Source organism: Gastrolobium bilobum, unplaced genomic scaffold (genome assembly GCF_033153095.1).
Source record: "Gastrolobium bilobum isolate Gb01-03AN ecotype WA unplaced genomic scaffold, APGP_CSIRO_Gbil_v1 utg54589, whole genome shotgun sequence".
NCBI classification, from domain to species: domain Eukaryota; kingdom Viridiplantae; phylum Streptophyta; class Magnoliopsida; order Fabales; family Fabaceae; genus Gastrolobium; species Gastrolobium bilobum.
In genome coordinates, this window is record NW_026897146.1 from 218,259 (window position 1) to 239,914 (window position 21,656).

Sequence of the window (21,656 nt, forward strand, 5' to 3'; positions counted from 1 at the left end):
AAAAGACCAGAACAAACCACGAAACACGTGGAGACATAGGTTGTTTAAGCTTAATTAGTGTCTCGAGTTTGAGTTTTCGGTACCAACTATGTTAAAAATTTTAGTAAATTGTAGGGGTGTAAATGGATCAAACTAGGGGTATTCGCGGTCTGGATTGGATCGGTTTTGGAAGCAAAAATTATCCGATCCAATCCTTTCGGTTTGATCATATAATCATCCATTCGGTTTTGATTTTTTTTCAAATCCGATCCAATCCAATTTTTTTCGGTTTGGATTGGATCGGTTTTCGGTTTTTTGAAAAATCCTAAAATTTATTTCATGATTATTGTGTAAATAACATCTTTTGTATATATTGGCTTTGTAAAAAAAAAATTTGAAATACAAAAGCATTAGTAAACTATAATATAATTTTTTTAATTTTGGCAATGAGATATGAAGCTCTACAAAGATAAAATTTTGTTGAGGAGATATAACTAGATTTTTTCTTAGGTTTAGTTTATGGGTTAATGAGTCTTGAGTTTAGAAATTTTTAGACTATGATTACAGAAATACCCAAGTAGGTAGAGGAAAATTAATATATTGGATCGGTTTGGATTGGATCGGTTTTCATCAACCCATCCAAAAACCGATCCAATCCAATTAAAATTTGCGGTTTTTAATCGGTTTTCGGTTTTTCGGTTATTGGTTTATTCGGTTATCGGTTTTTCGGTTCGGTCACCGCGGTTTGAATCGGTTTGGATCGGTTGATGAACACCCCTAGATCAAACGACTGATCATGGGCTTATGGTCCGGCTTATATAAAATCAGATTTAACTTATTATATCTAGTAAAATAAAATGAGGTCAAGTTTTTTAAAAAACTTATTTAGAAAGCAAATCATATGCTTTTTTACAAGACTCAACCAATAAACTTATGGGCTAGCCTATATCGTATTATTTATTTTAAATAAAATTATTGTTTAAATAATTTTGAATAATAAAATAATGAGGTAGGATCCTTTGACACCGGTGTCAAATTTGAAAATTGACACCTCATCTGAGAGCCGTTATATAAAAAAAAATCAATGGTGTCGCATGCTTACAAATCAGAGCCATTGATCTTTTTTGATCTAACGGCTCTCAGATGAGGTGTCAAATTTTAAATTTGACACCGATGTCAAAAGATTCTACCTCTAAAATAATATTATTTTAATTATTTTTTAAATTCTTAAATGCTTAATAGGCTTAAACAAGCCTGAACCAAATATTTTATTTTTAAAATAAAGACCACTCGAGACATATAATTTAGCCTACTCTAAGTTAACAGATGAAATTTAAAATATTTTATATATGACTTATTTAAGGCAAAATTTGAGCCCATTTACACTCTTATATCCGGCTCAACTGATTTAATAAATTAATTCATGGAGAAATCGTTTAAATAAAAGAAGACTAGAACATGGACCTAATAATAACGTGAAAAATAAGCACCCTAGTTTTTCTCAAAAGACTATTTGAAGGAGATGGATGTGGAAAATGAGTATTCTGACCATTTACTTTTACTCCCATCCAAGACGGCAACGACTTGTGACTCACAAATTCCATCAAGAAAAAGACATTGACTTGATTTTCATATGATAATGTAAACCTTCCTTCCCGTTCTCTCCTACTCAAAACCACGATCACCTTTCTCTTTTCACTCATCTCTCAAACCATGAGCTCAACCTTCCAAGCACATACTCATCACGAGAGTGAAGGAGACAGGGAATTCACTTTCTGGGGTTCATCAAATACCTTAACCTCTGAAAATGATTGTGATCAACTTGGAAACAATGAAGCAAGGCTCAACAGCCAAGCAGAGTTTGGAGAAACATACATAAGAAAAAATCTTAAATTTGAGCATCATTGTTCAAGAGTTTCAGACCCTTCACGGAGCAAAGCTATTGCAGAAGGAAGGAAGGAGCTTATGGAGATGATGCAAGACATGCCTGAGTCTAGCTACGAACTCTCTTTCCAAGACATGGTGGTGGATGAGAAACAAGTGCAGCAACCAGAACCAGATCAAAATGAAACTTCGATCAACAATAAACTCATGCTAAGTAGTAGTAGCAATAAATCTCAACCCAAGACGCTAAACAAGAAGAAGAAAAACAAAGATAGACCTGGTAAGATATTGCGGGTTGAAAGCATGGATAGTGAAACCTTCTTCCTGAAGATGTTCTTTCCAACTTCTCTTGATTGGATGAAGAAGGGTAGAGTGCAGAATGGCTCCAAGGTTTCTCCAAGACAATCATTGCAAGAACCCGTAAAACGAGAAGGTAAAGAATGGAGAATTAAAAGATTCTTCCTAGCAGGAAACAACAAAGGCGATGCTGAAGATGGCTGTGACAAAAGCAGGTAGATAAGGAATTTTCCTCAGAAAAATCTATATTAGATGATGATGATGTTGTAGTTCAATGACCAATGAAAATGTTGTCAGAGGAATATAAAAACTACTAAAAAGGCCATCACAATGAATTAAACTTTTGAGTTGAATTGATTTTTTATATAGTTTTAGAGGCTTCGTGACCACAGATACCAGCGTGATGCATTATTCACCTTTCAAACCTTAACGGCTTATGAGAAAGCCATAAAATAAAGTAGAAATCAACGCAGTCTAAATGGAACAAATTTGCAGTAGTAAATATCATCTATTAACAGATATTTTATATTTTTTTGCATTTTGTTACTAGGTATGTTGATCGCAGCTTCTCAATCTCACATGGTTGCTGGCCATTTTTTCATCATATTAAAAGCAAAACAAAGAAATTGGGAGGATGAATTACTTTAAATATGGTTACTTTTGTTCCTTTGGAAGCGTTGGGTGCCATAGGAATTCACAACAGCAGAAAATGCGAAATAGAGGATTCAAGGCTTGAAGAATTGCAGAGGCAGACACTACAAGTTATTCTTGAATTCCTATTGGTTTGGATAGTTGTTATGGCATTCATTTGCATGTTTGAATAAAATAATTTATCTTATCATGTTATGGGAAAGATGTTGGGGCACTGTCCATGGCGTGTAGTTTAAGCCACAAGAACCTATATGCTTCTTTCACTGTATCAGCTAAATATTTGTTAGTTAAAAAACCATAACCTCGTTAGAATGAGTCAAGGAAGCATACAGATTAGGACATTTACCTAATCTTGATTCAAATGAAATGTTTCTTTAGATAATGCATTGTATATGTGGATTTTCTTTTAAAAAAATTAAATTTAAATCAACTTTGCAAGTATTCTACTTTAATATGACTTGAAAAAGGGTTATGAAATATTATTGATTTTTATTTGAATCTGTACATAGGGGTCTCTATTTATATAGACTTCTTGACCTAATTTTGACATAATGGGCTTGGCCCAATATACAAGTAACGGACTAAATAAATACAAATAAATGACTACATAATTACTAATAAATGACTACATAATTACTATTTACAACACTCCCCCTCAAGCTGAGGAATAGATATTTATCATTCTCAGCTTGCTAGCAAGTTCTTGAAATCTATCTGAAGGAAGCCCCTTTGTCAATAGATCAGCTAATTGACGCCCAGTGGGAATGTATGGAGTGGTAATCAACCCGCTATCAAGTTTCTCTTTGATGAAATGGCGGTCGACCTCAATATGTTTAATCCGATCATGTTGAACTGGATTATGAGCTATACAAATAGCGGACTTATTATCACATAGCAGCTTCATAGGTCCCTCACATTTTATTTTAGATCATCAAGTACAATTTTCAGCCACAGTAACTCACAAATGCCTTGAGCCATAGCTCGAAATTCAGCTTCTGCACTTGATCTGGCGACCACATCTTGTTTCTTACTTCTCCATGTCACCAAGTTACCACAAAGAAACATGCAATAACCAGTGGTAGAACGACGGTCAATCACGGATCCAGCATAATCAGCATCTGTGTAGACTTCTAAAGATAGATTGCTATCACGTCGGAATAACAACCCTTTACCAGGAGTACCTTTCAGATACTGAAGAATTCTCTCTACTGCCTGCATATGTTTCTCCTTTGGATCGTGCATAAACTGACTGACAACACTAACAGCATAAGCTAAGTCTGGTCTAGTATGGGCCAAATATATCAATTTCCCAACTAGCCGTTGATATTGTCCTTTATCAACTGGAGGACTCTCCTCTTCATAGCACATCTTGTGATTCTGCTCAATAGGAGTATTAGAGGGTTTACACCCGAGCTTTCCTGCTTCTTTGAGAAGATCAAGAACATATTTCCTCTGGCTGATAAAGATTCCTTTGCTCGAATGAGCTACTTCTATCCCTAGGAAATATCTCAGTTTCCCAAGGTCTTTGACTTCAAACTCAGAGGCAAGCCGTGTTTGCAGAATCTGTCTCTCCACAAAATCATCACATGTGATAATAATATCATCAACATATACAAGGAGCACAGTAAGCTTCCCATTTTAGGAGTGCTTGAAAAAAAGAGTGTGATCTCCTTGACTTTGTTTATATCCTAAGGTCATCATAACCTTAGTAAACTTTCCAAACCAGGCACGAGGTGACTGCTTCAATCCATACAAGGCTTTTTTTAATTTACAAACTTTATTTTCTCCCTTCACAGAATCAAAACCAGGCGAAATTTCCATGTAGACTTCTTCTAACTCACCATTGAGGAAAGCATTCTTCACATCAAATTGGTTTATATCCCGATTGTAATGGGCAGCAAGGGATAACAAAACTCTCACTGTATTCATCTTTGCAACTGGAGCAAATGTTTCTTCATAATCAATGCCATAGGTTTGAGAGTAACCTTTGGCAACTAATCGAGCTTTGTATCTCTCAAGAGTTCCATCAAAATTATATTTTAGGGCATAAACCCATCTGCACCCTACTGCTTTCTTTCCAGTAGGTCTATCAATAACCTCCCATGTTTTATTTTTCTCCAATGCATTCATCTCCTCTTGCATGGCTTGAGCCCAATTCCCATCTTTCAAGGCTTCATGTACTGATTTTGGGATTGCAATATAGTCTAGTGCTGAAACAAAGCTTTTGTGCTGCACAGACAGATTAGCAGAGGAAACAAAATGGGAGATAAGGTATTGAGTACAAGAGGAACAAGATTTCTTGGGACATGATCTTTTTCCTTTTCTAAGAGCAATGGGTAAATCATCAGAATCAGTAGTAATGGGTAAGTCATCAGAAGTATCATGATCAGAAATATGAGATTCAGGACTTACCAGTGGTTCAGACGATTGAGGTTGCTGCTGAGGCAATGTGGGCTGTGTATCAGTCATAGGAGGATCAATCACAGGAGGATCAGACATAGACACATTGGGAACAGGAACAAGAGGAAGAGACACTGACTCAGGTGAAGGAGTAGACACTGAAGATTCAAATTCAAAGAAGGAAGGTGATGAGTCTTCTAGTGAATTATTCTCCCCCTGAAGATGAGGACCTTGGAAAAAGGACTCAGATTCCTGAAATGTAACATCCATAGAAACAAAAAATTTCTGACTACCAGGGTGATAACACTTGTAGCCCTTCTTACAGGAGCATATCCAAGGAAGACACATTTAAGAGCCCTAGGATCCAACTTACTGCGATGCTGTTTATGAATATGAACAAAGACAACACACCCAAACACTCGAGGAGGAAGACTTTGCAAAGTTGGAACAGAAGGAAAAAAATAAGTCATGGAGTGAATAGGACTTACATGATCGAGAACCCGAGTGGGTAGACGGTTGATCAAGAACGCTGCAGTAAGAATGGCATCTCCCCAATAGCATTTGGGTACATGTGTTTGAAACAGTAAGGCACGAGCATCTTCAAGAAGGTGACGATTTTTTCTTTCAGCAACCCCATTTTGTTGAGGGGTGTCTACACAAGTAAGTTCATGAATCATACCTTGATTTCGTATAAATTGGGAAAAACTGTGATTAACATATTCAGTACCATTATCTGTTCTTAATCTCTTGATTTTTCTACCAAATTGGGTCTCAACCATTTTATAAAATTGAAAGAACAGATGTGGTACCTCAGACTTTTCATGCATTAAGTAAACCCAAGTTACACGAGTGCAATCATCAATAAAAGAAACAAACCATCTATTTCCATAAGCATGAGGGACTTTAGAAGGACCCCAAACATCAGAATGAATAAGATCAAAAGGTTCAACACTCTTAGTACTACTAGAAGGAAAAGACACACGATGATGCTTAGCAAACTCACAAATATCACAATGAAAAGACTCAACAAGCTTAGATAAAAACAATGACGGAAATAAAGACTTGAGTAAACCAAATGGAGGATGTCCCAAGCGCTTATGATGAAGCCAAATCAAAGAATCAGCAGTTGATTGACCATGAGACATCAAGATGTGATCTGTTACTTTATTTGCGGGAGATTGTGACACCAGATAGTACAGCCCACCTTGCTCTTTAGCACTACCAATCGTCTTCCCCGTGGCGAGATCCTGAAAAACACAATGGGTAGGGAAGAAGGTTACAGTACAATTTAGATCTTTTGTAATTTTATGAATAGAAAGAAGATTCGTGGAGAGTTTAGGAAGTGAAGAGCATCTTTAAGATGTAAGGACTGCTGTAAGTTTATGTCACCAGAACCCGTAACTGATGTATGTGAGCCATCAGCTATGGCTATAGTATGAGTTCCAATGGTAGGATGATAAGAAGCAAAGGAGTCAGCACAACAAGCCATATGATCAGTAGCACCAGAATCAACAACCCAGGAATGTTTAAAATTATTACATGAAGAAAGGAAAGAATGAGTTTTGGGGCTCATACCAGTCAAAGCCAAAGCACTAGTATCAGATGGCTTACTCAGATAATCAAGGATGGTTCGGAGCCGTTCTAACTCATCTAGACGAAATGCAGGTTGGGTCTCATTAGGTGCAGGAGTTATTCCAAAGGAAGTAAAATGCGCTTGACCACGCATCCTTGCCATCTTTTCTAAGACAGCTTGCTTTCCATGGAGGCGAAATCATAAATCCTTGATATGACCTGTTCTTTTACAATAAGAACACCATCGATCATCTCTCTTAGGTTTAGAAGATGCACCATCATAAAACTTTGTAAAGGAACTCCTTTGAGAAGAGGTCATACTGCACAAAAAACAGTCAAAGAAAAAGGCTCTAAGAAGCCAAAAAATTCGGAAAAAAATACCAAACGATGTCCGATCTGAGAAAACAACACAGATCCAGAAAGAGAACAAGGAGACGAGAAGAATGGTGGTGGTCCGGTCCAAAAACACCGCCGGACGCGCCTCCACGCGCCGGAGAAAGCAGCTGCGCGTGGGCTTCACTCGCGGACAAAGAGGCGGCGCGTGAGAGCGCGTGGCAAGGCTTCTCCGGCTGAAATTTTTCCGGTGTGGTCGTCCGGTGAGCGCGCACCTGTCTGTGGGTGGTTGCGGTTGAAAAGTCACCGGAAAGGCTTCTAAACGGTGAAGACAGAACTGGTTGAAGGCGGTCGGAGGTGTTTGGGTCGTTTGTGGCAGAGGAACGTTGCGTAGAATGATAGAACGAAAAAAAAAGAAGGTCAACAGTGGTCCCCTTGGTCGAAAAGGTCCCCAGAAAATTTTTTCCGGTGGCGGCTGATGGAGGGAAGAGGCAAAGAAATTAGGGTTTTGTAAAAAAAAAGACAATAGGCGCGGAAGCAGAGCCCTCAGGATCGAGAGCTCTGATACCAACTTGAAAAAGTGTTATGAAATATTATTGATTTTTATTTGAATCAGTACATAGGGGTCTCTATTTATAGAGACTTCTTGACCTAATTTTGACCTAATGGGCTTGGCCCAATATACAAGTAACGGACTAAATAAATACAAATAAATGACTACATAATTACTAATAAATGACTACATAATTACTATTTACAACAATATGTTAATTAGAGAACAGTATATTGAAAAAGATTTAAATCAACTTAAACAATAACGCCTGTTATCCATAATTTTTATTAAAAATTTTAAATATATTTATTTCAAAATTAATTATTCCATTTTTTCATAATTTTAATATATATTTATTTTTTTGGTAAACCAACTCTTTTCTCAAACTTCACTCTTTGAGCGGTTATAAAATTAATTATAAGTGGGGACTTAATACCAATTAAAGTTATTTGCACCTCATAAGTTGAGATTTAATAACAGTTAAAGTTTTTTGCACCTTCCCAAGTTCTATATGAAAATCAAACCTAAATTCTCTTCTCACTTATTATGTATTGTAAATTGAACTATATCAATAGGTAATCTATATTTTTTAAGTTCTATATGAATCAATTATATATCTCTATCCTCACAACGATGGTTGCCAGTTGTAATGTATAAGTACGTCAAGAGACAACACATACATATTTATTGTACCGTAACACATTAGTTAATTGTCATGTAGAATACACACACTTAAGAATCTAAATTAATGTTATAGAAAAAATTTACCATAATAAATGTTAGGCTTTGTTTGGTCCTGTTGCAGCAAAATATTTTTTTTCCTACAACAGAAAACGACAAGTAAAATAAAAAAAATTAAAATTAAAAGAGACAAATTTTATTTTGTCGATAGTCTTGCATGATAGGAATCTTATTCCTATAACATAATTGTTATTAATCCCATAAATGTTATAATATCACTGTAGAGATTCAAATTTTATGTGGCAAGTCATGTTTTGATTGAATTCCTCTAAATAATGACTCATTAACCAATTATTTGAAAGAATTCTTGACAAGAGTGTATGCGCATGAATTTCCTCTTTTTCTTATTAACAACATTTATAATACATGGTTATAAATACAAAATCCCTTCAAATTGGCCTTTCAAAACCAAATTGAATAAGCATATTCCAATCCCTAAACATTTTACATGTGTCAGCCTGAGTCTAAGCATCTTCTTCATCTTTTGTTTTTCCTCTTGATGGGTTAAGAGAGGAATAAGAGGAAGAAGTGCCTAATAAACTAAGACACAGCCTATATCTGAGCAACAAGTAGTTCATTCCAGGTATCTGGGATTCCAGGTAGGCACCAATGCAAACAGTCACTAGAATTAGAAATTCCACTACTAGTATAGCGAGACATGTGAGCCTCATCCCTCAACTGTGATATAGCAGTTATATCCAGCATCTTAATCTTTGTACCATTCAGTGCACCCTCAACAATTGGATCACTAGAAGATCCTTCTTGCACAACCTCACTTCCACCCCTTAATGGGACAGTGTTATCACAGCTGCCACCACTGTTCCAATCCCCATTGGCAAAATGCCTAGGCGATAAAGTCCTAAAGAAAACTTTGAGTCTAGGATGTGAAACAAGTTGTGAATCAAGCCATCTAACTACATTGTATACAGTAAAGTTCTTGGCATCTACAACTTCTCTAAACTGTTTATCTTTACTTGGCTTTCCATCAACATGCATTACCCAACGGTTTGCATTAAGCTTACCCTGGTTCCAGTGGTGTCCTGTATTAAGAACCAAAACATCAAACTTATAGAGGAACCTTCTTAGGAATGCAGAGGGGCGATCTAAATGCATGGCAATGTTGGTAAGTGGGTCTGTGATGTTAAGAGGCTCAAGATCACATAAACTAGCTGACCAATAATATAAGATGGTGGTATTAGTCTTTGGAAATGTGTAAGCCCAGCCATCAGGACGAATAGCTCCACGTGCTTTTACAAGACCATATTCCCATCCAACATTTTCAACCTCAGGGCTCTCATCTCCACCAGTGACCATACACATCAGAGATTGAAATTGTTGCCGGCCCAATGAATCTCCTATGAATGCAATTGTTTTGTTCTGCATCCTATATTCCAATATGAACATTAAAAACTATGACAAAATTACTATAAACAGATGTTCACCGAATTCTATTTTTTAACCAAAAGAGAAAGACAAGGAAATTAAGAACTTTGTTTTAACAAAAAAAAAAGGCATGGATGGAAAAATTCAGGGTCTAGTTGTCAAAATAATACATGGGATGCTATTCATGTTAACTGGGAAGTAGATAACTGAGCAAGTCATGTACACTGAATAAACATAGCAACTAGATGATAATGTTAAAATATATATATTAACAATTTGATCAAAGAAAAAGAAAAGATTATACCTACTTTCTCAAGAACGCAGATGGGTCAAACTCTGGCACATCATAATTTTCTGGCTGCCAGCGGTATCCTTCAAACAAGAAATTTGGTCTCTGTGTAAGCCTGCATGACCACATTGGGGATAACCATTGTTTACAGCCAAACCCAGAATACAGTGGTCTCCTTGTGTCTGCAACCCATCTACCCTTGGCATAATTACAGACTGCAAAAGAGAAATCTTATCAAATACCAACTCTGCAAGGCTTAATCATACACAAACTGGAAAAAAAGGGAACGTATACTCTGCAGAATATTTTGCAAATTTTTGGGTGCGTTAGTTTGAAGCCTTCTGGCAGCTATCCATGTATTAATGAACCGGTTACTATAAAGGGTTTCTGTTTTTCTTTTAATTTATCAAAAAACTTCTACAAAATAAATAAAATTGTATCTCAAAGTTAACGATTTTAAAGAGGACTTCAACAACTAAGCTATCATGTTGCCAAAAAATAGGCTGGGCTAAATTCATGGTGGCTATTTACGAAGATGCTGCTGAGAACGGTATTGGGGAGTGATATGCATTCAGCATATAAAGAAATCTAAGCCAAAAAGAGAAAGGATGTTGATTAAATCTTAAGCAAAAAGGACAATAATCACTGTTGATCTGTCAAAATCTTAATCAGAGATTGCATATTGATTTTATGTTGATTTTGTAGGAAAAACAGACAAACTGGAGCTAAAAAGGAAAAAGCTAACCTGAAGGCCCACGCTCATAGCGTGGGTATGACGCTCACAGCGTGAAGGGAGCTCTTTCACACAGAGGCATCCACGCTACTAGCGTGGGACTCACGCTAGTAGCGCCAGAGATCAAATTCAGGCAGAAGCTACCACGCTACTGGCGTGGGAACCACGCGAGTAGCGCCAGACCCTCAAAAAGCCCACGCTTGCAGCGTGGAAACCACGCTAGTTGCGTGGTGCTCCAGGATTATAAAGAAAAACTCTCACGCTCACAGCGTGGTAACCACGCTAGTGGCGTGGGAGGTGCGGACAATCAGCATTAAATCCTTTTTTAAATCAGAGACAAGATTACATTGAGATGCGGAAAAGATTAGATCAAGATTCTCCACCAGGTCAAAGACTCTATAAATAGAAACTCAGACCTCAAGAGAAAAACACACTTTTGCACGGGAGAAATTGCGAGCAACAGGAATCGGAGCGAGCTTTCGGTGCCTAAAGAATCAAGATTTCTTCTTCCATTCTTTCCGGTTATTTTTAGTTTTATGGATTCTTTTGAATATTTGTTTTTGTCAGACATGAATATGTCTGGCTAGTCTTTTTATATTGTGGTAAGGGTCACAACCCTTGATGTGAACCCCTTGTATTTTGGCTAAGTTTATGGTTAATTATTCAATTGAATTTATTTTACTCTGTTCTTCATCCATAATTCTTTTAGAATTCGCGACTCTATTAGGATTGCGAGGGTTAGGGTTTTCAATAGGAATATTGGGATTCTAATTCCTGACAAAGGGTAATATAACTGTTCATGTATGCACTAGGGATAGGCTATATGAACTGCAAATGTGGAAAATTCATTGGGCTTAAAGATTAACTTGAAAAGGGATTTCTAAGGGATTAGGATTCTAATAGGGTTAATAAGGTTAAGATCACTAAGGGATTAGGGCTTAACTAATTAACTATAGATGGTGAATTGTTTGATCAATTGGGTAATTAAATATAAATATTAATCAAGATTACAAGGTGGGGATCGGAAAGGTGTTGGAGTCCTTTACTGCAATAGTTTTTCTTTATATTTTTCTCAAACTCTCAATCTTTTACTTTAAGTTCTCAAACTTCTTTTTGAATTGTTCACGAAATATTAAATAGTTCACAATTGTCACAACACAATTACTTCAAAAACCTCTTTTTGTTAAATCCAATAAGAAAGGAATTGTTAAAATTAAATCTGGTGCATCAATCCTCGTGGGACGATATTCTTACTCACTTTTCTTACTTGGTACGATCGGTGCAATTGTCGATTTTACGCAACAAATTTTTGGCGCCGTTGCCGGGGATTGACTACGCCTAATTTATTTTTAACTTTTGAATTTCTTTATTGGATTTTGTTACAAATCTTTTTGCTACAGTTTATGTGAGGTAAAGTTCATCGAGATTCCTTACAGTTTGATCCAGAAATCGAGAAAACTGCAAAGAAAAATCGGAAGCAAGCCAAGCAAAGAAAGCAAGAAGAATCTTCAGGTTCAAAGCCGCACAAAGAATTAGTGATGGTAGCTAATAATCAGCCTCCGCCTCCTCCACCACCTCCAGCGGAGTTGATGGAGTCAATTCTGGCTCCTATGTTCACAAGGCCGAACTCCAGTGTTGTCCGGCCAGAGATAGAGGCCAACAATTTTGACATCAACCCGTCTCTGATTAACCTGGTGGAGAAGAACCCTTTCAGAGGAGAGGATTACGAAGATCTTCACGACTTCATGGACAAATTTCTGAGAATCTGTGACACTACCAAGCATCATAGAGTGTCTGACGATGCCATTAGACTCAGGCTGTTTCCCTTTGCTTTGACCGAAAAATCCCTCAGATGGCTAGACCGACAAGCCCCTAACAGTATCCGAACATGGGACGATCTAGCAGCTAAATTCTTTGCTGAGCATTTTTCGCGGGAAAAGTACAACAAGTTGGTGAACGAGATCACCAACTTCATTCAGCAGCCGGGAGAGACGCTCTGTGCAGCCTGGATGAGATTCCAGGAGTTGATCAGAAAATGCCCTCAATATGACTTCCCATATGAGAAGAAAGTCAGAGTCTTCTATAATGGGATGACACCAGAAACCAGGATGGTTGTCAATGGAGCAGCCGGTGGAACCATCGGTAAGAAGACAACAGCTGAGACCCTGGAACTGATTGATTACATGGCACAGAACGATAATGCTTCGACATAAGTTCATCCAGTTCAGCCCACTCAACCCAAGAGGGGAATTCTACAACTGGGAAACAATGATGCATCACTAGCTGAGCAAAAGATGATCTCACAACAGCTAGCCAGTCTGAACGCCAAGCTAGATAGAATGCAGATCTCATCTAAAGTTAATGTATTCAACTGTGAGTACTGCAAAGAGCCACATGAGACTAATAAGTGCCCTACATTCAATGGAGCTGAACCATTCCAAGTCAATGGAGTGTGGTATGATCCAAGGCCACCACAGGATACCCAAAGTTACCAGAGAAATCAGAATGGAGGCCAAGGGAACAACTTTGAAAGGAGGAATCAAGGGAGCGACTTGGATTATAAATCCAACAACTATCTGCAACCTCCTCCTATGCCACAAAAAGAGTCATCCGAATTGGAGAAAGCGATGATACAATTGGCCAAGACCACTAATGATCACATAATTGAGACAAGAGCCTACCACAAGAACCAGGTTGCTTCCATCCGAAACTTGGAGAGTCAAATAGGCCAGTTGTCTAGGCAGTTGGCTGAAAGAGCTCAAGGACAGTTCCCAGGAGATACAATTGTGAATCCAAAGGCAGACTGCAAGTCCATTATAACCAAGAGTGGGATTGTGATCACTCCTCAAGACAAGCCAAAATTGGTTCAGCATGAGAAAGAAGAAGAAGAACCTGCCAGTGAAAAAGAAGAACCTGCAAGGCAAGACAAAGAAAAAGCAAAGGAGAAAGCTGTTGAAGCTCCAAAGCAACCGATGGATTTTTCTCGTTTTGAGAAACCTCCTTATCCTGTGAAGCTCAAGAAACAAGCACAGAAGCAACAGTATGCCAGGTTTTTAGATATGTTTAAAAAATTGCATATTAATATTCCATTTGCTGAAGCTCTTGCTAATATGCCTAACTATGCTAAATTTATGAAAGATTTTTTGTCAAGAAAGCATAAGTTGCAGGATTGTGAGACAGTAGCACTTACTGAAGAGTGCAGTGCCATCGTACAAAAAAAGTTCCCACCAAAGCTTCAAGATCTTGGGAGTTTCAACATCCCAATTGCGGTAGGCAACACTAATGTTGGCCGGGCACTATGTGATCTCGGAGCAAGCATCAACTTGATGCTGTTATCAATATGCAAGTCATTGGGAATTACTGAGTTGAAGCCAACCATGGTCTCTCTACAGCTCGCTGACCGTTCTTTGAGGAGACCTAATGGAATCATAGAAGATGTTCTTGTTAAAGTTGACAAGTTCATCTTCCCTGCTGATTTCATCGTGTTAGACATGGAGGAAGAGAGTGAAATGCCCCTTCTGTTGGGTAGACCGTTCCTGGCCACAACTCGAGCTATGATTGATGTAGAACAAGGAAAGCTCGAGTTGAGGATGAATGATGAGAAAATCATTATCAATGTTTTCGATGCTATGAAGAATCCCTCTGATCATAGTGATTGTTTCAAACTTGAAGTGTTTGAAGAGGTGGTTATGGAAGAGAAAAGTGATTATCAAGAGCTTGAAGAAGAGTTGAAGGCTCTAGATGAAGCTTCTCCAGAAGAAGAGCGAGCAACTGTCTTTGAGGTACTAGAAAAGAAAGAAGATGACTCAGCTACATTGGTACCAAAGGTGCAATTAAAAGAGTTTCCTTAAACTCTTAAGTATGCTTTCTTGGGAGACGAAGAACAATATCCTGTTATCATCAATAAGGAAGTTCATCAGCAGCATAAAGAAAGCAAGCCAAAGGTTAAGATGGAAAAGCCCAAGAGTAAGGAAAAACATGTGAAGACTAAGTTCAAAGTTCCTGAGAACTCTCTTCCTCATCCACATGCATATGATCATGGAAGGAAACAATACTGGATCAAGAAGATTGAGTCATCAATGGTAGAATGCTTCCAACCACCATAAATCACAAGGGGTATGTCAGGCTCGTGACATTAAACAAGCGCTAATTAGGAGGCAACCCAATAGTTGTTTTTCTGTTTTTATTTTATTTATTTTATTTTCTTAGGATAGTTTAATTTTTAATAAGTAGAGTAAGTGGTTAAGTGGTGAATTAGTGACCATATGGAAAAATTTTAAATCTGGGAATTAGCGCTGTGAGCGCCACAAGGCCAAAAGAGACGCACTGTGAGCGCCAATTTGGCGCTAGTAGTGCCACAAGGCCAAAAGAGACAGTGAGTTCCACGCTCACAGCGTGGTAACCACGCCATCAGCGTGGAAACCTCACGAAATACTCGCGCCCATAGCGTGAATTCCACGCTGCGAGCGCCATCAAGCAAAATGAGGCAGTGAGTTACACGCTCTTAGTGTGAAACCCACGCTGTGAGCGCCAGTTCACTGCACCATGACATTTACTTTGGCATTTTATTTTGCTGTTTTCAGTATTTATTAGTTGGTTGGATTATTTCTCCTTATGCAGTGCATTTTCATGATTATTCTGTGTTTACTGTTTAACAAGTGTGTGTGTGTGTTCCATCTGGCAGATTTAGCCCTTCGACTAGTATAGTTTGTTGCTGAGGACAACAACGTTCTAAATCTGGGAATTGTCGCATACAATATGTGAGGCTTGCTAAATACTGCGGAACTACACCACAGAAAAGACATCTAAACAGAAATTTTTTTGAAAAAGGGGAGATATTTTAACCTTCAATTTTTTTTATTTGCTGTTTTTAGTTAGATTCAATTTTTAAAGAAAAAGAGAAAATTTTCAGAAAATTCCTAAACAAGCAATCCCAGAGTGTTCTAAGCTTATGCAGTAAGTAATTAGAATGAGTTAGATGAAGCATGATATCTGTGAGCAATTAAATGTTTTAATCTGAGAATGATGACTGCTCGTTTTTATAACTGTTTTGGTGAAATTTTTGATAATGCTTGATGTGAAACTTTGAATTGCGATTCTAGTTGAATTATAACTGTGAGGATTTGAGCCTAAACAGAAATTTTTCTTTTTGAGAGACCTCACTGTAGTAGTTTCTAGAACTTGAACTGTTTCTCTGGCTTGCATGTATTACTGAGATGATAAGGGCATTTTCATTCTTGTTAACTTAGAGCCAAACAACCTACCCGTAAGAATTTCCATTGTTAAGCCATTTTGAGCCTTAAACCAGTTCATTCAAATCTGATGAAAATTGCTTAATCCTGTTTCTCTTGACACACCTTGAGAGATTGAATGTTGATCCAAGATGAAAAGTCAAATTACTTCTCAAAAAGGAAAAGTTAAGTAGCTGAACAAGGAAAGGAAGAAAATTTGCAGCTCAAAAGAGAAAAGAAAGAAAACATCTGCAAACAAGGAAAGAAAAAGGTAGTGATGAAAGGGAAAAAATCCCAAGTTTGTAAAATAAGGCAAAGCCTAGAAGAGAAGGAAGTATTGTTAAAATCAGTATTTCAATCACTCCAATCAGCTTCTGACCAAAAGATTCTCACCCCCAAACCAGGCCAAGTTACAACCTATCAAAGACCTTTTGATCAGTCTATGCATGTCAAATGGATTCCTTAATCTTAGGAATTGAGAATAAGTTTAAGCCTATGGAATTACTACTACACTGATGGATAAGTGTGAAACCCTCAACCACTGAGCGTGATGAGAGTACATTTAAACTATGAGGAATGTTCAAGTTAGGATTTCAATTCTTGATATAACTGACAAGCATTGTTGGAAGTTTCAAACAGAGATTTATACATGCATAGCAGTCTGAATTCTTAAGATGTTGTGTTCCATGTTTTCACAGAATTATTCTTTTTTGATAACTTTAATCTATTACATTGCTGAGGACAGCAAAGTTCAAATCTGGGAATTGTTTGATATCCATTCAGCATATAAGGAAATCTAAGCCAAAAAGAGAAAGAATGTTGATTAAATCTTAAGCAAAAAGGACAATAATCACTGTTGATCTGTCAAAATCTTAATCAGAGATTGCACATTGATTTTATGTTGATTTCATAGGAAAAATAGACAAACTGGAGCTAAAAAGGAAAAAGCTAACCTGAAGGCCCACACTCACAGCGTGGGTATGACGCTCACAGCGTGAAGGGAGCTCTTTCACACAGAGGCATCCACGCTACTAGCGTGGGACTCACGCTACTAGCGCCAGAGATCAAATTCAGGCAGAAGCTACCACGCTCCTGGCGTGGGAACCACACAAGTAGCGCCAGACCCTTAAAAAGCCCATGCTTGCAGCGTGGAAACCACGCTAGTTGCGTGGTGCTCCAGGATTATAAAGAAAAACTCCCACGCTCACAGCGTGGTAACCACGCTAGTGGCGTGGGAGGTGCGGACAATCAGCATTAAATCCCTTTTTAAATCAGAGACAAGACTACATTGAGATGCGGAAAAGATTAGATCAAGATTCCCCACCAGGTCAAAGACTCTATAAATAGAGACTCAGACCTCAAGAGAAAAACACACTTTTGCATGGGAAAAATTGCGAGCAACAGGAATCGGAGCGAGCTTTCGGTGCCTAAAGAATCAGGATTTCTTCTTCCATTCTTTCCGGTTATTTTTAGTTTTATGAATTCTTTTGAATATTTGTTTTTGTTAGATATGAATATGTCTGGCTAGTCTTTTTATATTGTGGTAAGGGTCACAACCCTTAATGTGAACCCCTTGTATTTTGGTTAAGTTTATGGTTAATTATCCAATTGAATTTATTTTACTCTGTTCTTCATCCATAATTCTTTTAGAATTCGCGACTCTATTAGGATTGCGAAGGTTAGGGTTTTCAATAGGAATATTGGGATTCTAATTCCTGACAAAGGGTAAGATAACTGTTCATGTATGCACTAGGGATAGGCTATATGAACTGCAAATGTGGAAAATTCACTGGGCTTAAAGATTAACCTGAAAAGGGATTTCTAAGGGATTAGGATTCTAATAGGGTTAATAAGGTTAAGATCACTAAGGGATTAGGGCTTAACTAATTAATTATAGATGGTGAATTGTTTGATCAATTGGGTAATTAAATATAAATATTAATCAAGATTACAATGTGGGGATCGGAAAGGTGTTGGAGTCCTTTACTGCAATAGTTTATCTTTATATTTTTCTTAAACTCTCAATCTTTTACTTTAAGTTCTCAAACTTCTTTTTGAATTGCTCATGAAATATTAAATAGTTCACAATTGTCACAACACAATTACTTCTAAAACCTCTTTTTGTTAAATCCAATAAGAAATGAATAGTTAAAATTAAATCTGGTGCCTCAATCCTCGTGGGACGATATTCTTACTCACTTTTTATTACTTGGTACGATCGGTGCACTTGCCGATTTTACGCAACAGGGAGCCCAAAACCTTTTGTGGGCTCCCTTGTATCATTCTTAACAATGGTCTTTGTTGCAAAAAATCGACAAATGTACCGATTGTTTCAAGTAATAAAATGATGAATAGAGTATCGTCTCCACGAGGATTGAGGCACTAAAATTATTATAAATATTCCTCTCTTGTTGAATTGATAAAATTGATTTAAGAACAATTGTAGGTTGTGAAAATTGAGAACAATTCAAGACATTGTGAATAATTCAAAAATTCTATTTAAAACTCGAGAACAACAGATTAAGATTGAGAAAATATTTAAGAGAATATTGCGGTAAAGAGACACCAACACCTTTATGATCCCCACCTTACAATCTGAATTAATGTTTACATTTAATTTAACCATTGATCAAACAATTCACCATCTTTTAATTGATTAGTTAAGCCCTAATTCCTTAGTGATCTTAACTTTATTAACCCTATTAGAATCCTAATCCCTTTTTAGGTTAAACTTTTGAATCAGTGAATTCTTAACGTTTGCGGTTCATGTAGCCTATTCCTAGTGCATACATGACCAGTTACTTTCCTTTTTGTCTGGAATTAGAATTCCAATATCCCTATTGAAAACTCTAGCCCTTGCAATCTCGATAGAGTGATCAGTTCTAGAAGAATTAAGAGATGAAGAACAAAGGAAAATAAATTCAATTGGAATAAACAAATACAAAATTAATCAAACTACAAGGGGTTCACATCAAAGGTTGTGACCCTTACCACAATAATAAAAGACTAGCCAGACATATTGATGTCTGACAATTCAAAGTATGGAAAAGAATTCATAAATAAATAATAACCAGAAGACTGTGAAGAAGAAATCTTGAATCTTCAGTCAGCAAGAGCTTGCTCTGATTTCTGTTCTTCGTAATTTCTCCCGTCCAAAAGATGTTGTTTCTTTTTGTTTCTGACTCCCTTTTTATAACCAGCAATCCAATCAAGTCATAATCTTCCGAGAGATTTGATCTTTCTTTCTGTTTCTATCCAAATCCGTAAATCAAGAAGCTGAAATTACGACGCCGGCGCGATCAGCGCCAAATACACGCGATTCGCACGGGCAAACAGTGAAGATTACTATGTTTGGCGTGAAAAGCATGAAAACCACGCCATTAGCGTGAAATGACAGTGGACATGACTTTTCTTCCTCAGTTTTGGCGCGATCAGCGTTAAATTAACGCCAATTGCGTGAAAAGTCAGTGGACATGGCGCGAACTGCGCCATTCTCACTCTATTCTCGTGAAACTGTTGTTTGTAACAGTAGCTTATTTTCTGCTTTCCTCCTATAAAAACATAAAATCAGAGTGAAAGTGTGCCTGAAGATGGATTATCAATAATTCCTCAAAAACAATAACTTTATTACTGAATTACTGTAAAATCCCTAATCATTTTACTCTGAAATATCTATATGTCGAAGGCACATCAAACAATTCCCAGATTTAGATATTGATGTCCTCAGTAATAAATAAGATCAAACATCAGGCAGCAATGATAAGCACTGTGAGAAGAGTTTATGTCACTGATGCACTTTTCTACATTGAAGAGATTCAGAGTTATAAAGTTGTGCATGAGTGAATTCATAGTTGAGAATTTCAGGAATCACTTTTTGTATAAGGAATTAGAATCTAGCTCTATCACTTCTTACCAAGATAATCACTGCACTTGTCGTTCTTGTGTATTGGGTTTAACCTCTCAATCCATCAGTGCAATAAGACTACCATAGGCTTGATTCTATTCTCAAATTCCTAAAGATGAGGAACGTATAAAACATGTACAATTAGATCCAAAGGTCTTTGCAGGGTTGTAACTTGGCTTAGGCTAGAGTAGGAATATCTGGGAAAGTGGCTAATTTTCTTACTGTATATGAGATTGAGACACATCTATTTATTTTCAGTTGTTCACACTCAGACACAATTTCACTTAGTCTTTTCCTTTCTATTCATACTTTTTCTTTTTCTTCTTCTTGACATTTTCATGCTATTGCTATGCAACTTTTCATTTTTGTTCTTTTTCTCTTTGGTTTCAGCTTTTGCTTTCGCCATCACTTTGACTTCTGTGAACTTTTTCCTTGAATTTCTATAATCAGAGCTTCAATCTCATTCAGGATTTACTGACAGGGAGATAAGTTAAGTGTTTTGTGGTGAAATTCAACAAGAGGCAGGCTAAAGCTCAAAGGGGCTAACAATGGAAACTTTTCAGGTCAACTATTTGGCCAAGTAGTTAACAAGAAAGAATTGCCTTTATCATTTCAGATCATGCATGTTTTACAGAGAAACAGATCAAGTTCTAGAGTATTATCACAGAAAGGTATCTCTAAAAAGAAAAATTAATGTATAGGCTCAAATCTCACGGATATGCAATCAAACTAGAATCTAAATTCCACTTATCATAACATATCAATTGTAACTCTCAACAACGAATTTAATCAAACGAGCAATAATAACTCTTATACTTCAATGCATTACTCATAACATTTATCCATTATGACTTCTCACACAGTATCTTATATGCTCTCTAAGATTTAATCATCTTATTGCATGAGTAGCTAATACAGATCCAGGTATGTTGCTCAGAAAATTTCTTCTATCTAAACAAAAATAACAAAAGAATTTGAGAGAAAAGGTTCAGATATCTCCCCTGATTCAGAAATTTTTTCTGTTAGATGTCTTTCTGTGTGGTTCCACTGTATTGCATGTGGTGCGCCCAATTCCCAGATTTAGAAAATTGCTGTCCCCAGCAATAAAACTAAACTAGTTGATGAATGTAACTGTTGCGCAAGTAAAACACACACACATGTGAACAATCAATCAGAAAACAACATGACCACTGTACTGGAGAATTACAAAACCAAAGACCAAATATGTAACCGCACACTCATGCAGATCGCGCCAGGAACCGCGCGATTTGCGCGGATAAACAGAAGCTGCCAAGGCAAATGGCGCTAATTGCGCCAGGTTCAACGCGTTTCGTGTTAAGATACAGTGAGTATCATTGGGAAATAGCGCATTTTGCGCCATATGCCGCGCGATTTGGCTGTTCTCTGTTTTCCGTTGACTCAAAAACTAACACTTTTTAACTTACTCCAAACTAACTCTTTTCTAAAATTTAAAAGACTCAACATAATTAAATAATAAAATGACTCAAAAATTATTGGGTTACCTCCCAACCAGTGTTTGTTTAACGTCACGAGCCTGACGTACCTCCCTGTGATTATGGTGGTTGGAAGCACGCTACCATTGATGACCTAATCTTCTTGGTCCAGTATTGTGTCTTTCCATAATAATCATATGCACGTTGATGAGGATGAGGGTTCTCAGGAACTTTAAATTTAGTCTTCACATA

General features: G+C 37.2%; 2 protein-coding genes and 1 non-coding gene across 3 annotated transcripts; 1 reads left to right on the forward strand and 2 right to left on the reverse strand.

Annotated features, from left to right (window-relative positions):
- Positions 1-1,663: 1,663 nt before the first annotated feature.
- Positions 1,664-3,202, forward strand: LOC133304522 (uncharacterized). The gene is made up of 2 exons (XM_061504573.1): positions 1,664-2,375; positions 2,711-3,202. The coding sequence occupies exons 1-2, from the start codon at positions 1,693-1,695 to the stop codon at positions 2,796-2,798; spliced, it is 771 nt and encodes a 256-aa protein (XP_061360557.1). The 5' UTR covers positions 1,664-1,692; the 3' UTR covers positions 2,799-3,202.
- A 5,760-nt stretch (positions 3,203-8,962) lies between these two features.
- LOC133304516 (protein trichome birefringence-like 14) lies at positions 8,963-10,438 on the reverse strand. The gene is made up of 3 exons (XM_061504562.1): positions 10,429-10,438; positions 10,102-10,297; positions 8,963-9,794 (listed from the first exon to the last, which is right to left on the reverse strand). The coding sequence occupies exons 1-3, from the start codon at positions 10,436-10,438 to the stop codon at positions 8,963-8,965; spliced, it is 1,038 nt and encodes a 345-aa protein (XP_061360546.1).
- A 2,323-nt stretch (positions 10,439-12,761) lies between these two features.
- Positions 12,762-12,868, reverse strand: LOC133304527 (small nucleolar RNA R71). Its single transcript, XR_009750609.1, has one exon. It is a non-coding gene; the product is annotated as a small nucleolar RNA R71 (small nucleolar RNA).
- Between the last annotated feature and the right edge of the window lie 8,788 nt (positions 12,869-21,656).

Excerpts from the sequence above, each read along its gene's own strand:
- LOC133304522 (XM_061504573.1), top strand. The coding sequence starts at position 1,693 with ATGAGCTCAACCTTCCAAGCACATACTCATCACGAGAGTGAAGGAGAC. Across the intron at positions 2,376-2,710 it reads GATGGCTGTGACAAAAGCAG|GTATGTTGATCGCAGCTTCT; the intron begins GTAGATAAGGAA and ends TTTTGTTACTAG.
- LOC133304516 (XM_061504562.1), bottom strand. Across the intron at positions 9,795-10,101 it reads CCATCTGCGTTCTTGAGAAA|GATGCAGAACAAAACAATTG; the intron begins GTAGGTATAATC and ends ATTGGAATATAG.